At 37.7% G+C, this 14,461-nt stretch overlaps 1 protein-coding gene across 1 annotated transcript in view; it reads left to right on the top strand.

Moving 5' to 3' along the window:
• The window catches only part of DHX15 (DEAH-box helicase 15), a 44,661-nt gene that overhangs the window by 14,309 nt on the left and 15,891 nt on the right, over positions 1-14,461 (top strand). The window contains exons 6-9 of the mRNA XM_041459341.1: positions 9,069-9,236; positions 11,961-12,047; positions 13,947-14,096; positions 14,259-14,367. Of these exons, the coding sequence (XP_041315275.1) occupies positions 9,069-9,236; positions 11,961-12,047; positions 13,947-14,096; positions 14,259-14,367 (514 nt within the window). The remainder of the gene's footprint in view (positions 1-9,068; positions 9,237-11,960; positions 12,048-13,946; positions 14,097-14,258; positions 14,368-14,461) is intronic.

Genomic DNA, 14,461 nt, shown 5'->3' with positions numbered 1-14,461 from the left:
TAAATAACCTGTTAAAACAATCACTGCAGGGCATGGGATGAGTGTCTTCCTTTGGCAGATGGCTCTACACTCCAGACCTGCCAGTGCTACAGATGTACTATGTTCTTTTGTATGAACAGGTTATTTGATTTTCACTGGGTTGATTTGCAGGACATAATGTATTATAACTAAATTCTGAATAAAATGCTGCACACATGCACATACTTGCTCATAAGTAAATCTATATAATTAAGCATAACAGCATCTGACACTGTATTACCAAATCACTTTAAAACATGTGTTGGTAAGCTAGCATCCTCTGCTCTGGAGTCTGGAGTTGTCTGGTCCGTTTGTCACTGGATGGTACTACCCAGGGGCGCTGGAGTAGACTCTGCCTGAACCTAGTCTTAGTTTGGGTGGTCAGCATGAAATTCAATTCTGGTTTAGCTTCTGTAGTGAAGCCTAGAAATACTTTAACCCTTTTTGATTGATGACATTGTGGGGCCTCTGTTGAGCATCATAATGAGTCTCTGTGTGTATCACTGAATCTAAAGTGGTGTGACCTGCTGTACTCTCAAGAATAGGGAAGTGTGCTCTAGGTACCATTACCACTATGTGCTTCAGGTTCATTAGGCTTAGTAGCTAGGCTAAAATTGATGTAAGCAGGGCAGAAATGTGTTGTAGTTCTTTTAGATTCTTCAAAACAGTGTGAACAGAGTGCAAGATTATTTTTCTTGCCAGAACTGTGCATATACACAGCTAAATTAAATTATGGAAAAGGAACATGCTTTAGCTGAAATGGTGCAAATGTGACTTGTTGAGAGTTTAAGAGGCTGAAAATGAGGTGTAATTGCAGTGGCCTGTGGTAGAATAGGGTTCCTTATTGGCTACTGTCTTCTCATCCAAATGATTTTGAAGTAATTTCGTATGGGAATTAAGATGGATAGCAGTTAATTAGTACAGATTAGTTAAGACATAGAGAAGGTTATGAAACTTGGAGATAGCAAGGAAGATCCAGTGTTGTGATGCCCAGAAAATTAAAAGAAGCTTTAATGTGTTTGGAAAGTGAAGGAATCTTAATTGTATTAGCCTGCTACTGGATGATGATAAAATTGTTGTTAATGGTGTACAAATATGTGTTCAGTAAAAATTTCCTTCCTGAATCATGAAAGGAGCAAAAATACATTACATTGTATGAACTGCTTTTAAGTCCATTAATAACAAAAAAGGATGTTTAAAAGCAAAATTTACTAGGAATGAACATTTTGAAACAGGACTTGTAACAACAAGCTTTGTAAGGAGGAAAGCTCATTTGTTGATTTTTAAAACAAGCAACCCTCCGGTATATCAAGAAAATTTCAAACATAGTGTTCATGTTTAATGCCAGCGTTCAAAAAAGATATAACCTGGTACATTGGGTTTCCATGGCCAAGCTTTGGTAGCAGGGTGGCTTCTTTAAGGAGCTTCTAGAAGCTTCATCCATGCCCAGCAGAGTGAATCCCTGGCAGCTCCAAAGATAAATGTGCCACTGGTCAAGACTAAGCCAATGGTGGTAATGTCTCTGTGATAACATGTTTAAGAAGGAAAAAGAAACAACCCAACCTGTATTGAGCAGTTGTAATTGCAGCCAGAGAATAGCAGGTTGAGAACATGTGAAAGTAACAAGTCTGCAGACACCAAGGTCAGTGCAGAAGGAGGGGGAGGAGGTGCTCTGGGCACCAGAGCTGGGATTCTCCTGGAGCTTTTGGTGCAGCCCATGGTGAAGCAGCTGTGCCCCTGCAGCTCTTTGGAGATCTTTGAGGATGCAGAAGCCACCTGTGGCTCATGGAAGACAACCATGCTGGAGCAGGTGGATTTCTGACAGGAGGCTGTGACCATGTTGAGGGCCTGTGGAGAGCGGAGCCCCCTCTGGAACCACTGTCTTTGGTCACTCACCCTGTGGCAGAGTGACCCATGCTGCAGCAGCTTGCAGAGATCTGTTACTCACGAGATGGACTCATGTCAGAGACGTTCATGGAGACCTGTCTCCCGTGGGGGAGAGTCTCATGCTGGAGCAGGAGTAGGGCTCCTCTTCCTGAGAAGCAAGAGAAATATCTTGTGATCTTGTGAACTGACCATAACCCCAATTCCATATCCCTGTGCTGCTGGGTAGGAGGGAGGGGTGGGGGAGGGGGGAAGGTGTTTTGAGGGTTTAATTTTACTTCTCATTATCATGCTCTGATTTTGTTCGTAATAAATTCAGTTAATATTTCTAATCTGAGCCTGTTCTGCCCATGGTGGTATTTGATAAGTGACCTCTGTCTGACTTTATCTCAGTTCATGAACCCTTATATTTTCTCTCCCCTGTCCAGCTGCAGAGGGGAGTGATAGAGAGGCTTGGGTGGGTGTCTGGCATCCAGCCAGCAAATCCACTACACCTGGATAGCTAGGTTGCCTGTCATCAGTCATAGGCAAAATTGGAAACTCAGAGGGATTTTGTTTCACAAGGGAAAAGCATAATTGCATTTCATTCAACATGTCTTTCTTAGACAATAGGTGTTGTCAAACTTGTTCTCAGTCTTTGGGATTACAAGGTTGGTAGTCTAGTTGTGTAGATACACATTTGTTAAGCTTGCAGATCTGAGAGGCAACTGGTTTATTTTCTACTGGAGTTCTTCTAAAACAGTATTAGATTTTACACTCCATTAAGATCAGTAATCTGAGAGTAGGTGTAACGTACTTAAAGGTGAAACTTGTGGGGTGGGAAAGACAGAAATAATGACACAGCAACTGTATAGATCTGTCTTACATGTTCTGGTAACATGGGCATTTACAAATGCCCGTTGTATTCTCTGTCACCCTTTTATTTATAAAGCCAAATGCATTGTTACACATTCATGAGACGTATCTAAGCTGCATCTGGAGATGTGAAGTACAGATCAAGAGCATTCTTGATTGTTGATAAATATACTTAAAATTGTTGCTGTGATGTTCAGTATTCCCGAAAAGCTTAAAATGATATTGGTAAAACTGGTGGTTTAGAAAAGCGTTACAAAACGTTTTTGATGTTTTGATAGCAAGTTTGAAAAATGAGGATTTATTTTAAAGGCACAATATTTTCATCACTGTGAGACTAGTTGAACTATGGAATTGAAAGAAAACAGGGACTTTGTTATGTGCTAATAGAAGTAGAAATTGATAACTCTTTTGGTTTCAGTGGTAGTGTTTGGGTAAGGTTAAGAGTAAGTCTGTACTAAGAGTGAACACAAGTTGTCCTGTTTGGATTCAGATAGGAAGTATTTGGGGAGTTGGGCAGCATGAACTGAAAGAAGAGCTGTAATACTAATTTTGTTCAAATGCTAAAAGGAGGAAGGTTTTTTGCTCTTCATTCAAAAAGATGTCAGTATTTAATAGTACAAATTAATCAGATCAAAGAGATCCTGAATATGGGAATTATGCCAAGGCAAATTCAGTTTTGACTTGACAGAGCAATTTTAGTTATGGTCCAGTTGTTGATTTTCTCCATGTATTACTTTTGTTGTCTGTGTACATAATTTTGCAAAGTTTTGTTTCACTCAGTTTGTGTTCAGAGGCCTGAAGTGGTGCAGCTCTTGGAGCTGGTTCTTTTTACTGCAGTTTTGTAATTTTAGCTTGTAGCAGTTTGTTTTCATTTCTAGAAGAAGAAAGTGGAATTGGGGAAGTTCTGTGCAGGCTTTGAGGACCAAGACTGTATTTCTAGAAAGGTTAATGACATCAAAGCCAGATGTGACTAGCTGTGCCCTGCATGTGATGGAACTCAGAAGGGGACAGGTTAAGGTGTCTGCCACATATTTCTAGTTTGCAAAGTAATTTTTATTTATGCATTTGTTTCCTTTGCCCCATATTCATTTTCACAAGGTATTCATTTTTCAATGTTAGTTTCCTTTGGGGTTTAAGAGTTACACGTATCTGACCCCTGTATCCAAGATGAAGCTAAATCTAACTGTATAGTGTAGCAGCTGATCTTCTGTAGATAGATCTGTCATCTCCTGTTTAAAGTATGTTTTAACTGGAGCCGTCTGGGAAGTTTTGCTCATCCTGTGAGATTTTTCGGGTGTACCAAATACAGGGTCAGCTGAAGAAAAGGGTTTTGCAGTAATGTTCCCAAGGACCAAGTTTACAAAATCATTGAACTCTATTTTGCATGCCAAGTGCTCATATTGTCCCATTGAATGTGCTTGAGTGAGATCACTAGTCACCATCTGTTTGTAGAAAGGGTTTTTGTAAAGATGGGATGCAGTTTTGACCTTATAATTCAGTGGAGCCTGGCCAGCAAGTTCACTGGCTGTTTGCATAGACCACTCTGGCCTGTGAGTTGCCTGCATGCGGGCAGTGGGATCACTTTGGCTTAGGGTAGCTCACGGTCCATCATTCAGTAACTGCTGTTTAGTAAGAGTGTAATTTCACTGTACCTTCTCCATGGCAGTAGGGATGAGTCTAGCACACAAACAGAAGGCAAGGATGGCTAGATTTGCAACAGCAGTGTAACTCAGTAACTTGAGGCTGCAAATACTTTCAAAGGAGTGGGAAATGCTAAGGGAACTGGGTTTGTTCAGCCTTGGGAGAAGAAGGCACAGGGTAGATCTCATCCTAATGAGCCAGTATTTAAAGTGTGGCTACAACATAACATAGAGGCTCCCTTTTTACAAGGACCCAAATGAGAAGATGAGGGGGTAATGGATAAAAATTAATCCTGATGAGATTGTGGTTAGACAAAAGAGGAAAACTTTTCACAATGGGAATAATCAACCATATAATAAACTATCAGGGGAAGTGGTGGGTTCCACAACATTGGGCATGTGGGATTCAGCTGGACAGGGTGTTGGGCCATCTTTCCTAGACTGTGTTTTTGACAAGACAGGTTGGATTAGATGATTCCAACCTCTTGTTCTGTGATTCTGTGAACTGCACTGCTTGTCATTCTGAGTTTCTTTTGATGTTTGTGGGTTTTGGGGTTTTTTTTTCTCACCACTGAATGGAGCTTGTAATGGAGCTAGTAAGAATCATGTATTTTTTTTCAGCAAAACTTACTTCTTAAAGACATGGTGCACTAACTCAATAAGATTTGCAACTGCTCCTGTAATACTTTCCTGTTGTTCATGGTCTTCGGTATGAACACCTTACTTTTGACTACAAAAATACCATCAAGAAAAGTAATGGAAGGGAATTTCTACTGAGCATTCAGCTTGAACATGTAATAAAGACTTCATTTTCAACAGCAGAAAAAAGTAATGTGCATAATAGGCAAAATCAGTCTCTTGTGTGATTAATTTTATACAGCTCCTTTTAGATGAACTGCTAATAATACATTCAAATCCTTAGTTTTTGATGCAGAGCTAGGGTATGTTAGGTATTGAACTAATGAGATGATACAGGGCGGTGGAAATGTGTTATTGGAGGCAGCTGATAAGGTGTTGGCTTGTTGGTTCAATTACTTCCAAGTTTCTTTTTGCTATGTGTTTTGACACAGAGCCTGAGGAACCAGGAACTGGCACAGGCTGTCTTTAAAAGTCTTACCTGGAAGATTTTTAGTAATAAGGCTTTTGTAAGTTATATTTTCTTTAGGAAAAAAATAGTGAGTATTGCTGAGTATTGCTTAGTAATACTTTGCTCAGGACATGAACAAAGTCCTGTTCATGCTTTCAGTCTGGGAAGTATTTACTGGTATGCATCAAGGGTGGTGGTGGGATGAAGATTTAAGTGGTACTCTTGAAGTTAAGCCACGGGAAAACTTACAGTCCTCATGGTTTCAGTCCTGGCATTCTGGGAGTTCAGGACTCATTTGTTTTGTTAACAGGCTTCATGTGGAAAAGTTTGCTTCTGTGCTGGTGGACCTTGGCCTTTATGGTGGACCTTTTCTAGCTGCTCAGAAAAAACACAGCTTCAGTGAGAGGAGTACAAGTTGGTGATTCCAGGTGGCTTTGAGTGTTTTTTTAGGGACTAGCCATTAGCCTGCCTTTGCTTTGGAAAAGTGATTCAAGATGGAGTGAAATTCCTGTTAGATTCAGGAGGCGTAAAGTAACTTACTGTTCTGTAAAAATATTGATGGCTGCACTACTGTTACTAATAAATTGAAGGGAAACTGTGCACCCTGGTCTTGCTTTGTTTTCTAAACAATACAGTGCTAAGTATTGATTCCCATATAAACTTAGGTCTTGCACAAATGGAAGTTGACATTAAAATCCTGAAGCTTTTTAGGGGTCTTAGAATTGCTTACTGATACTTAAACTCCTGAATTAAATTCACCTAATTTGACAGATATTGTAAAGATTGCCTGTTGCCCACCAGCTATTTGAAAACAAAGCAGCCTGCTCAGGTTTTTGTCTAGAATCAGTCTTAATCACACCGATTTGTTGGAAGGAACACCATTTCAAGTAGCTTAAATTTGATTTAATAATAATAATCTTGATGAAATTATTTTCCAGATTGCAGCTTTTTTTTTTCTTTTTTAAGCTATTTTTACTTAGCTGTAGGTTCAAAATAAAAATTGTTTACTGTCACTTGCGTGTTGAGGTGACTGTTTTTCCTGGTTGAAAAATATTCACCACCCCATTACCTCATTGATCACTAGTACCTATAAAAATAAATAAATTCTCTTTACTGATTGTATTTGTTTTGGAAGCTTTTCCAAGGAAAATCACTTAAGGGGCTGATGGTGTGGAAGAATGTTGAGGACTCCATGTTAATGTTCAGAGTGTAGTACTCAGAAGTTCTTAACTGCTGCTTGATTCTAATTTCCAGTGTTGCGGGTTAACTGTAGCTATTGCCTGTGTATTGTAAATTTATTTTGATGGGATCAAGAGGAAGTTTCTGGAAGGTTTAAAGTTCTTAAGATGGCTGTCTGGGAGAAATCTGATTACTGGGTTTTGTGCAGTACAGGTGTGTTGTGACCCTTGCAGCTTGAGAAAAATGGGCGAATGCTAGTGTAATCTTTCCTCTTTTTGTGGCCTGCTTGTTATGTACCTTTTGGTAGTCACCTTTTTCTTAGCATGAGTGCATCAATGGGCAAGTTCATTGAATATTATTTTACTGAGAAGTGTTTCTCAAGTACTAGTCCTAAGAAGTCTTGTTTGTGAAGAACTAGGATCAGTCTACTAACTTCAGCATTGCCAAAAGTCTCATACTTTTTGTATGTTAGGCCTGTTCTGTTCTTTAATTCTGAAGCAGGTCCTTTTGCTGATGCACTGGGCATCATAGGTCTATGTGGGTCCTTTCATACTGTGTCTGTCCCTACTTCCTGTACCCCCTTACCCACTGTCTCAGATACTCAGCATGGTAGTTCAGGGCTTTGAGGAGTTTTTCAGGCATAATCCAAATACAATCCAAGTTCACTCTACCTTCTTGTTCTGCCTGAGAAGAAGTGTCGTCTTCTGTGCAGATTGTTGCAATAATCTTCATTCCAGGAAGGGATTTTATAATGAATTTGTTTGGAGTAGATGGTGTGCAAATATTTAAAGGTGTATGGTTTGTTTGTTTTTAAGAAGCCCTTCATACTTGAATCAAGTGAGACGATTGAATTAGGCTTCCTGAATCTTTAAAGAATTAAAGATAGGATTGTGCCTTCTACTATATGTGTTGTATTTCTGGATTGAGATCTCTTCATGTGATGCAAACAAATGTTGAACACTCAAAGATATCCTTAACACTTTGAAACTATTATTGCCGCACGTAATCCTTCTACTTGTGTACTTGGGGATACCAGTTTTGGTCATCATCTATCTGTGTGTGGTTCTACATACAGTTAGAATCATAGAATATCCTGAATTGGATATGCCAATGCTTATCCAATGCTGAATTGGCTTTTGCCATGCTTACGTTAATTGTAAACACTGATCAATACAGAAGTATTGTCTGTGCTTCTTTAAAGCATACTCAATGCATTTGTGCTGAGAATTTAAATGTCTCTAAAAACAAGTGAATGACCCAGATTTGGTGTAGATCTACCTGAATTTATGATTTCTAAGAGGGAGACTGCTTTTGCCTTTCAGATCACAGTTGAAAGCAGTCATTTTACAGAGCCTTTAGATGACGAGTTCCATATATTTGCTTTAGGGTCTAAAGTATCACTTCAGCTTCAGGCTAGTGAATGTGGTAAGGGAGGTCTCCCCTCTTTTCTCAGAGACTGTTGTAGTAAATTTTTTTTGCTTTTGCCTACTCTTGCTTTTTGTCAGGACTTTATTCTCCCCTCAGTGGTTCAGATGGAAGATCAATAGTTGGTCAGTGTGTCTCTTAGTTACACTAGCAAAGGCTCTGTTGTGATTTTTAAGTTACAGATAATGAATGGTGTTACTCATTAACCTAAATTTATGTGCGATCCAGTTTTCCTTAGATCTTGTCATAACTATTGGTCACCTAGCTGGCTTGAATGTAGTAGTTTGAAAATGAAATTAACTTAGAACAGTTGGGCTGTGGTGAACTGTTCTGTATGGTAAGCAGAAAATGAGCTAGAAAATACTGTGGTAGAAAAAAGCATAAAACATCTTTCATCTTCAGAGTATTTCACTGACTTTTTTCTTAAGCTTAAATGGGATTTCAGTTTATTTTAAAGTAAGATCTGAAACCCAGGATTGAGAGGTTTGGTTTTGAGTATCCATGTTTGTACTGTAAAGGTGTTTGTTCTCATTAGGTACAATGAAGCAAATCTTCCATATAATTGCATTAGTGATACGTGACATTAAAGCTTAATTGGCTTATTTTAAATATCTTGCACATCAATTTCCTTCAGATTGTGAAAATTGAAAAGGTCATGAGTGCAGTTTAATATTCCAGGGTGAGAGATTTCAATTTTAGTACAATTTGTAGAGATTTAATTAGGAAACATGACTAAAAGAAAAAGGATGTTGAATGCAAATTATGCTGTTCATTAGAGTATAGAAGCTGAAACATCTTGAAGTATTGTGGAAATTTGATTGCAGATTCAGTAAGCACCTTGATTGATTTTATTTATTTTTTAAAGTAGAAGTTATTGTGATTGTTCTTCAGGGTGTATACTTAATCTAATTGTCATAAGCACTCTAAATATGCTTCCTTTTTCATGGCATTCTCTTGTAACCAGTATTTTTGTTTTTCAGGAGATTGATGAAGCCTGCAAGAGGATAAAACGTGAAATTGATGACTTAGGTCCTGAAGTTGGTGACATAAAAATCATTCCATTGTATTCCACCCTTCCTCCACAGCAACAGCAAAGAATATTTGAACCTCCCCCACCGAAAAAACAAAATGGAGCAATAGGACGAAAGGTAAATACTAAGCTACGTTAGTATTCTGTTCTGTAGGTAGCTACTCATATGTGCTTGGGCCATGAAATATGACTTTCAGCTCCATTAAATATATTTCTACAGCAACAAGTACAAGGGGGTGTTTTTATGAAGCCTTAAAAATGCAGTATTTCACATTAGAATTTTTAGATAACTTGAAATTTGTCTCTCAGTACAAATCAAAGTTCTGTCATCTGTCTATACAGGGCCAGGATGTTGTAACAGTTTGATTTGAATCAAAATGACATTCATTTAAGTTTCTTACATTAAATATATTTATGTGGAGGATGGGATTTTTTCCATAAGTAATTATTGTGAGATGTGCTTTTTTCCCCCTTTTTTTTTTTTTTTTTTTTTTTTTTTTTTTTTTGTTTTCTTTTTTGAGACAGTTTGGGCTGTCTCTTAGGGGTAGATTGTCAGGCAGGTTTTATCTGTTTCTTAAGGTTTATGAGAAGGTGCAAGTTAAAACAAGTATGTTGAAGTTCAAGGTTTGTATTTTTGTAGTAATAAATGAGGAATTGAGGTTCTTTCATTAGGCAAAATCGATTGAGAAACTGAAAAACTTGAAATGGCACAGTGAATGTTCTTCATAAAATTATTATATCAATGCTCCAATAATCCACAGTAGAAGCTGTGTGGTTTTTTAGAAGAGAGTCATATTGAAGCTTCCTAAGACTAAAATTCTGCTCTGCAGAGCTGGCAGTCACAAAGCTAAGATTTTGAAGGTCAAAGCTGAATCATACTGTGTGCTCTAGGCAGGTTTGTTCCTTGATTATTTTTGGTTTTGTGCAGTACAATGCATGTATAATACTAGTGACAACTTTCTAGTGTTCTGGAAGAATAAATCACTTATTAAATTTAGTGAAATTATCTTCCTCTTCCTGCAGAAGTTGATTGCAGAAAGCATTCAAGTCTCAAATCATGAAACTAATGCTGCAACAAAATTGTATTTGCAAATGACTTAAATGAATGAAATTGCTTTTAAGTAATAAGTGATAGCTACGTATTTAATTAAATTTTCAGTCGTGTTTAAAACTATGCCTTTCAGAATAGGCAGGTTTTGGTTTTCTGCATAAGAGGGATAACAAGTGTAGAATGTAGTTTTTGTTATGTTGAAGTGGCGGAGCCAGTACCAGTCTCTGAGAGGAAGACACTCTTGGTGTAGCAGCTGTTTTACTACAGAAGTTATGCCCAAAAGATGCTTGCTATTGGGAAAAGCAGGCACAGCATGTAGGCAACAGACTTAGACCTATGAAGTTACTTTTTCTCTTTGGCTGAAATATTCTGGCTTTACTTTTTATCTCCATAACAAATCTAACTATGAGTGAAAGTGCATCTGTGTTGTAATTTTTTTAAATGTTGGTTTAGTTTTAGTTAGTCTTAGTGATCAAGGTATGTAAAGTAAAACTGTGGTGCTGTGCCTGTCTATTTAAGAAAATACCTGTTTTCATCCAGTCCTTTGTGGGAGTTGAACCTAGATTTTAGCACTGCTGAGGAGGGAGCTAGTAGGTGATCTGAATCCTTTCAAGGCTGTAATGGTCATACAAGTGTAAGTGAAGTGCTTGCAATAGCTGACCACATATCTCCTGAGCTTTAACCTCATGGAATGAGAGATGCTGGAATAGTGGTGCATTTTGCTGTAGTAATGATGGTAACAGCTGGTAGTCATGCACCTTGACAGCTTTGCACTTCTTTGTCCTCTGTGAGCTAAGAAAGCAGCTGTTATTGTGAGAAGGCTTAAGATTACAGCAGGAAGGGAAATCAGCAGTCACTGGCCTCTGTGTAATTCTGAACTAAATATTAAGGGTCTCTGCAGTTCTAATTGATGAACTGAAAGCAGTAACGACAGAATGCTCTGAAATTAGGAAGTGAAGGGTAAGCACTTTCAATGAAGTGCTGAACAGGTTTTGGATCTTTTCTGAGATAATATGTAATAACCTGATTCAGTGTGGTCAGTGTTAGGATGAGAGCTAATGGTATCCATAGCTTGTTACACTGCATCTCCGGACATAAAAATCTAAATGGTGGTAAATCAAGCCTTGGAACTCTGATAGTTACCTTTGCTTTAATTGTTGCATGTGACTTAACCTTCTGAAAGGCTAAGAGTGTAACAGTAAAGATATGTAAAGGTGTTTGAATATCTGATGATAAAAAAAGACAGTAGAAATTAGATAATATTGTTCACAATTGTAGCTGGAATGTGTTGGTAACAGCTTTATTTCAAACCAGATTTAAAAAAATACTGTGCTGGTAATATATGCAACTTTCAATTTAATATAATTTAACCAGTTTACCATGTTCTGGTTTTCAGAAAAAGGTAAAAAGCTAGAATTAATACTTTATGTTAAAGGGTTCCAGTATAACTTGTCATTTTGTACGAGAGATGTGAGAAAAAAAATTGAGTAGTGGTTTCATAAGTTAAATTTTTGCTCTTCTTTTTTTCAACTAACATTTGTTATGTTGTTAGTAGACCCATAGGGGAGCAAAAAACAGTGGATGAAAACTGCTTTCTTTTCACTAGAAGTTCCTCTTGTTGATTTCAGATCATCCTGTGAAATTGTTGGAGAGCAGCTCTGGTAGTGATTGATTAAGTGATGGAAAGTTTACTGAAAGTTGTTTGTGCAGAGACAGATTTGGAGCCCTTCATCTTTAGGATGAAGTAGTTTCATTTAGTTGTTTGGGTTTTTGTTGGTTTTTTTTTGACAGGTTGTGGTGTCCACTAACATTGCTGAGACGTCATTGACAATAGATGGCGTAGTGTTTGTGATTGATCCTGGCTTTGCAAAACAGAAGGTAGGTACTATTTTTTTCTCTTTATAGTAGGAAAGGTGATGGAATCTGGTTTGCTCAGGCTTCTCTTCCCTTTGCAAACACTGACAGGTTTTTTTACAGTTGAAGTCTTGAACTTGGTTAGTTTGGATTTGTTTTGTTTTTAGTTTATGATTTTTACAGGTTGCTCTTAGTCCGCAAATTTTAGATATAATAATTAAAAAAAAAAGTGAGGATTTGGTGTTTGACTTGGAATATAGTTTTTTCTAGATATTTTAGGAAGGGTGGTTTTGTACTGTTAGTCTATGCTTGAGGATGCTCAAGTAAAATGAATTGTATGAAAGTAAATAAAAGTTCTAGAAGCCTTCTCTTCTTTTAAGTCACTGTAGAAAACTCCAGCACTAAAATGAGAATAAATGATCCCTGCTGTTTCATGTCAGTATTTATCATGTACTGTTGCAGCCCTGAAGATTGTAATCAAGCTTGTATTGTGGTTCTTGGAACATCGTAGGGTGTTCAGAGGAACTGAGGTAGCTTTCCTGCAGTCAACCCAGTAACTACATAAAATAAAATACGAATGTCACTGGCTTCATTTGTTTTTTTCACTAACTTTATAACTTGGTTTCTTAGTCTTTTCCTTTAGTAGTGGTACACATTTTCAGCCTTTTTAACTTTTGCAAAATGAGACAGACATACAGCAGAATGTGAGTACAGGCAGTGTATTTTTATGCACAAATTTCAATCACCATTAAGGGTGAACTTTTTTCACAAATAGTTCTTTCTACAGAAGGTTTTCTTCCAGTATGAAAACTAAGGTTTCTGTACATATTTTATACTGAATCATTCCAGAAAGGTCTTAAAACTTGGACTGAAAATGTCTTCAGCTGAAACTACTGTTTGACTACTGCCTTTGTTTTCAGTGTATTCCTTTCCATGAGCCCTGTTGAGTTGGCAGGGCTGCTGTTTAGATACAGCTGCAGTGGAAGTTTTACACTAAATACCAGCAGATATTTTGGACTGTGATAGTCTGCATGTACCCTTGAAATACAGTTTTTTTGTCAGCCTGATCATTGCAGTTGCATGAAACATTAATGTTTGAGTTTTCTGATCTTGAATATGATTATTCAACCTTGTAGTGATGCCTAGAGAAGCTACCTGGAACAGAGGCTAGAGAGTGTTAAAGGAATAAACTAGGTATTTGTTAAAAGGCCTTCAAACGATACACCTTGGGCAGTACAGGAGCCTGGCTGTGGCTCTAACTCAGGTGGATGTCTGGTCTGAGTTTTGACACTTTCATAGATTTTGGTCCATTTACATATTGGGGTTAATTGTCCAATTATAGCTTCGGGTTATGAAGTCCCATCCTCTCAAATTGCTTTCTTCAATTCGCCATTGTTTACATTTTCTTGGTCCAAAATGGTGTCCTTGGTTCTCAGGCTGGAAAAGGATTGTTTTGTCTAACTAAACTGTGATGAGAACTTGCTAACACTTTATGTGAAGTTCAGAGTTACACTCTAAAGCAGTACAGAAACTGGAAAATATGAAAGCTAAAAGTGAAGACATCAGTAGTTACATCAAGACAACATATTTATGGGGTTTTTTAAGCACCATGAATGTTTAGCACTCTGTAGAACAAATTGGACACATTCCATTTCCCATGAAAATCTTATCTAAAAATACATTTAAGAACAGGGAACCTGGCAGGGGTTGCTGTTAACAGATGAGTAAAAAATGCTGTTCTCTAGGCAGTTGTATTTGAAGCTCTCCAGTCTTTCGTAGCCAGTTTTTTTTTTTTCAGATACATAAAACTTGTGCAGAAGCTGTGTTTAAAAATGAATTTTAAGCAGTTTGGGTAGTTGTCCTATCCATGAACATTGTTTATTCTTTTTCCTTCTGTCCTACTCTGCCTCCACTTTGAAATAGGTGTACAATCCTCGTATCAGAGTGGAGTCTCTGCTGGTGACTGCCATCAGTAAAGCGTCTGCCCAGCAGCGGGCTGGCCGTGCTGGTCGTACTCGACCAGGCAAGTGCTTCAGGCTTTATACAGAGAAAGCCTACAAAACTGAAATGCAGGTAAGATGGTGGTTTTTATATTGTGTTTGTAAGAATGTCTGATTCAGGTTGTTGAGTGCTGTGGTATTAAACAAAACAAGAAATTGAATACTTCTGTAGTATAAATTGTCTGAAGAAGTGTTACAAATTTTCTTTTTTTTTTTTTTCCCCTCATCCCCCCAGGACAACACATACCCTGAAATTTTGAGGTCTAACTTAGGATCTGTAGTATTACAGCTCAAGAAGCTTGGTATAGATGATTTGGTGCACTTTGATTTTATGGATCCTCCAGGTATCTCTTTCCGTCTTTACAATCTTTATTCTTATGACTACTTTATATAATGACAACATGGAATAAAGTCTCTCATTGTTTTTTTTCTGTTTTT

The sequence above is a fragment of the Pyrgilauda ruficollis genome, unplaced genomic scaffold, assembly GCF_017590135.1.
Source record: "Pyrgilauda ruficollis isolate IOZ18807 unplaced genomic scaffold, ASM1759013v1 scaffold1, whole genome shotgun sequence".
Classification (NCBI taxonomy): Eukaryota; Metazoa; Chordata; class Aves; order Passeriformes; family Passeridae; genus Pyrgilauda; species Pyrgilauda ruficollis.
Note: the sequence above shows the minus strand (reverse complement) of the source record. Positions and strands in the feature narration are given on the sequence as shown.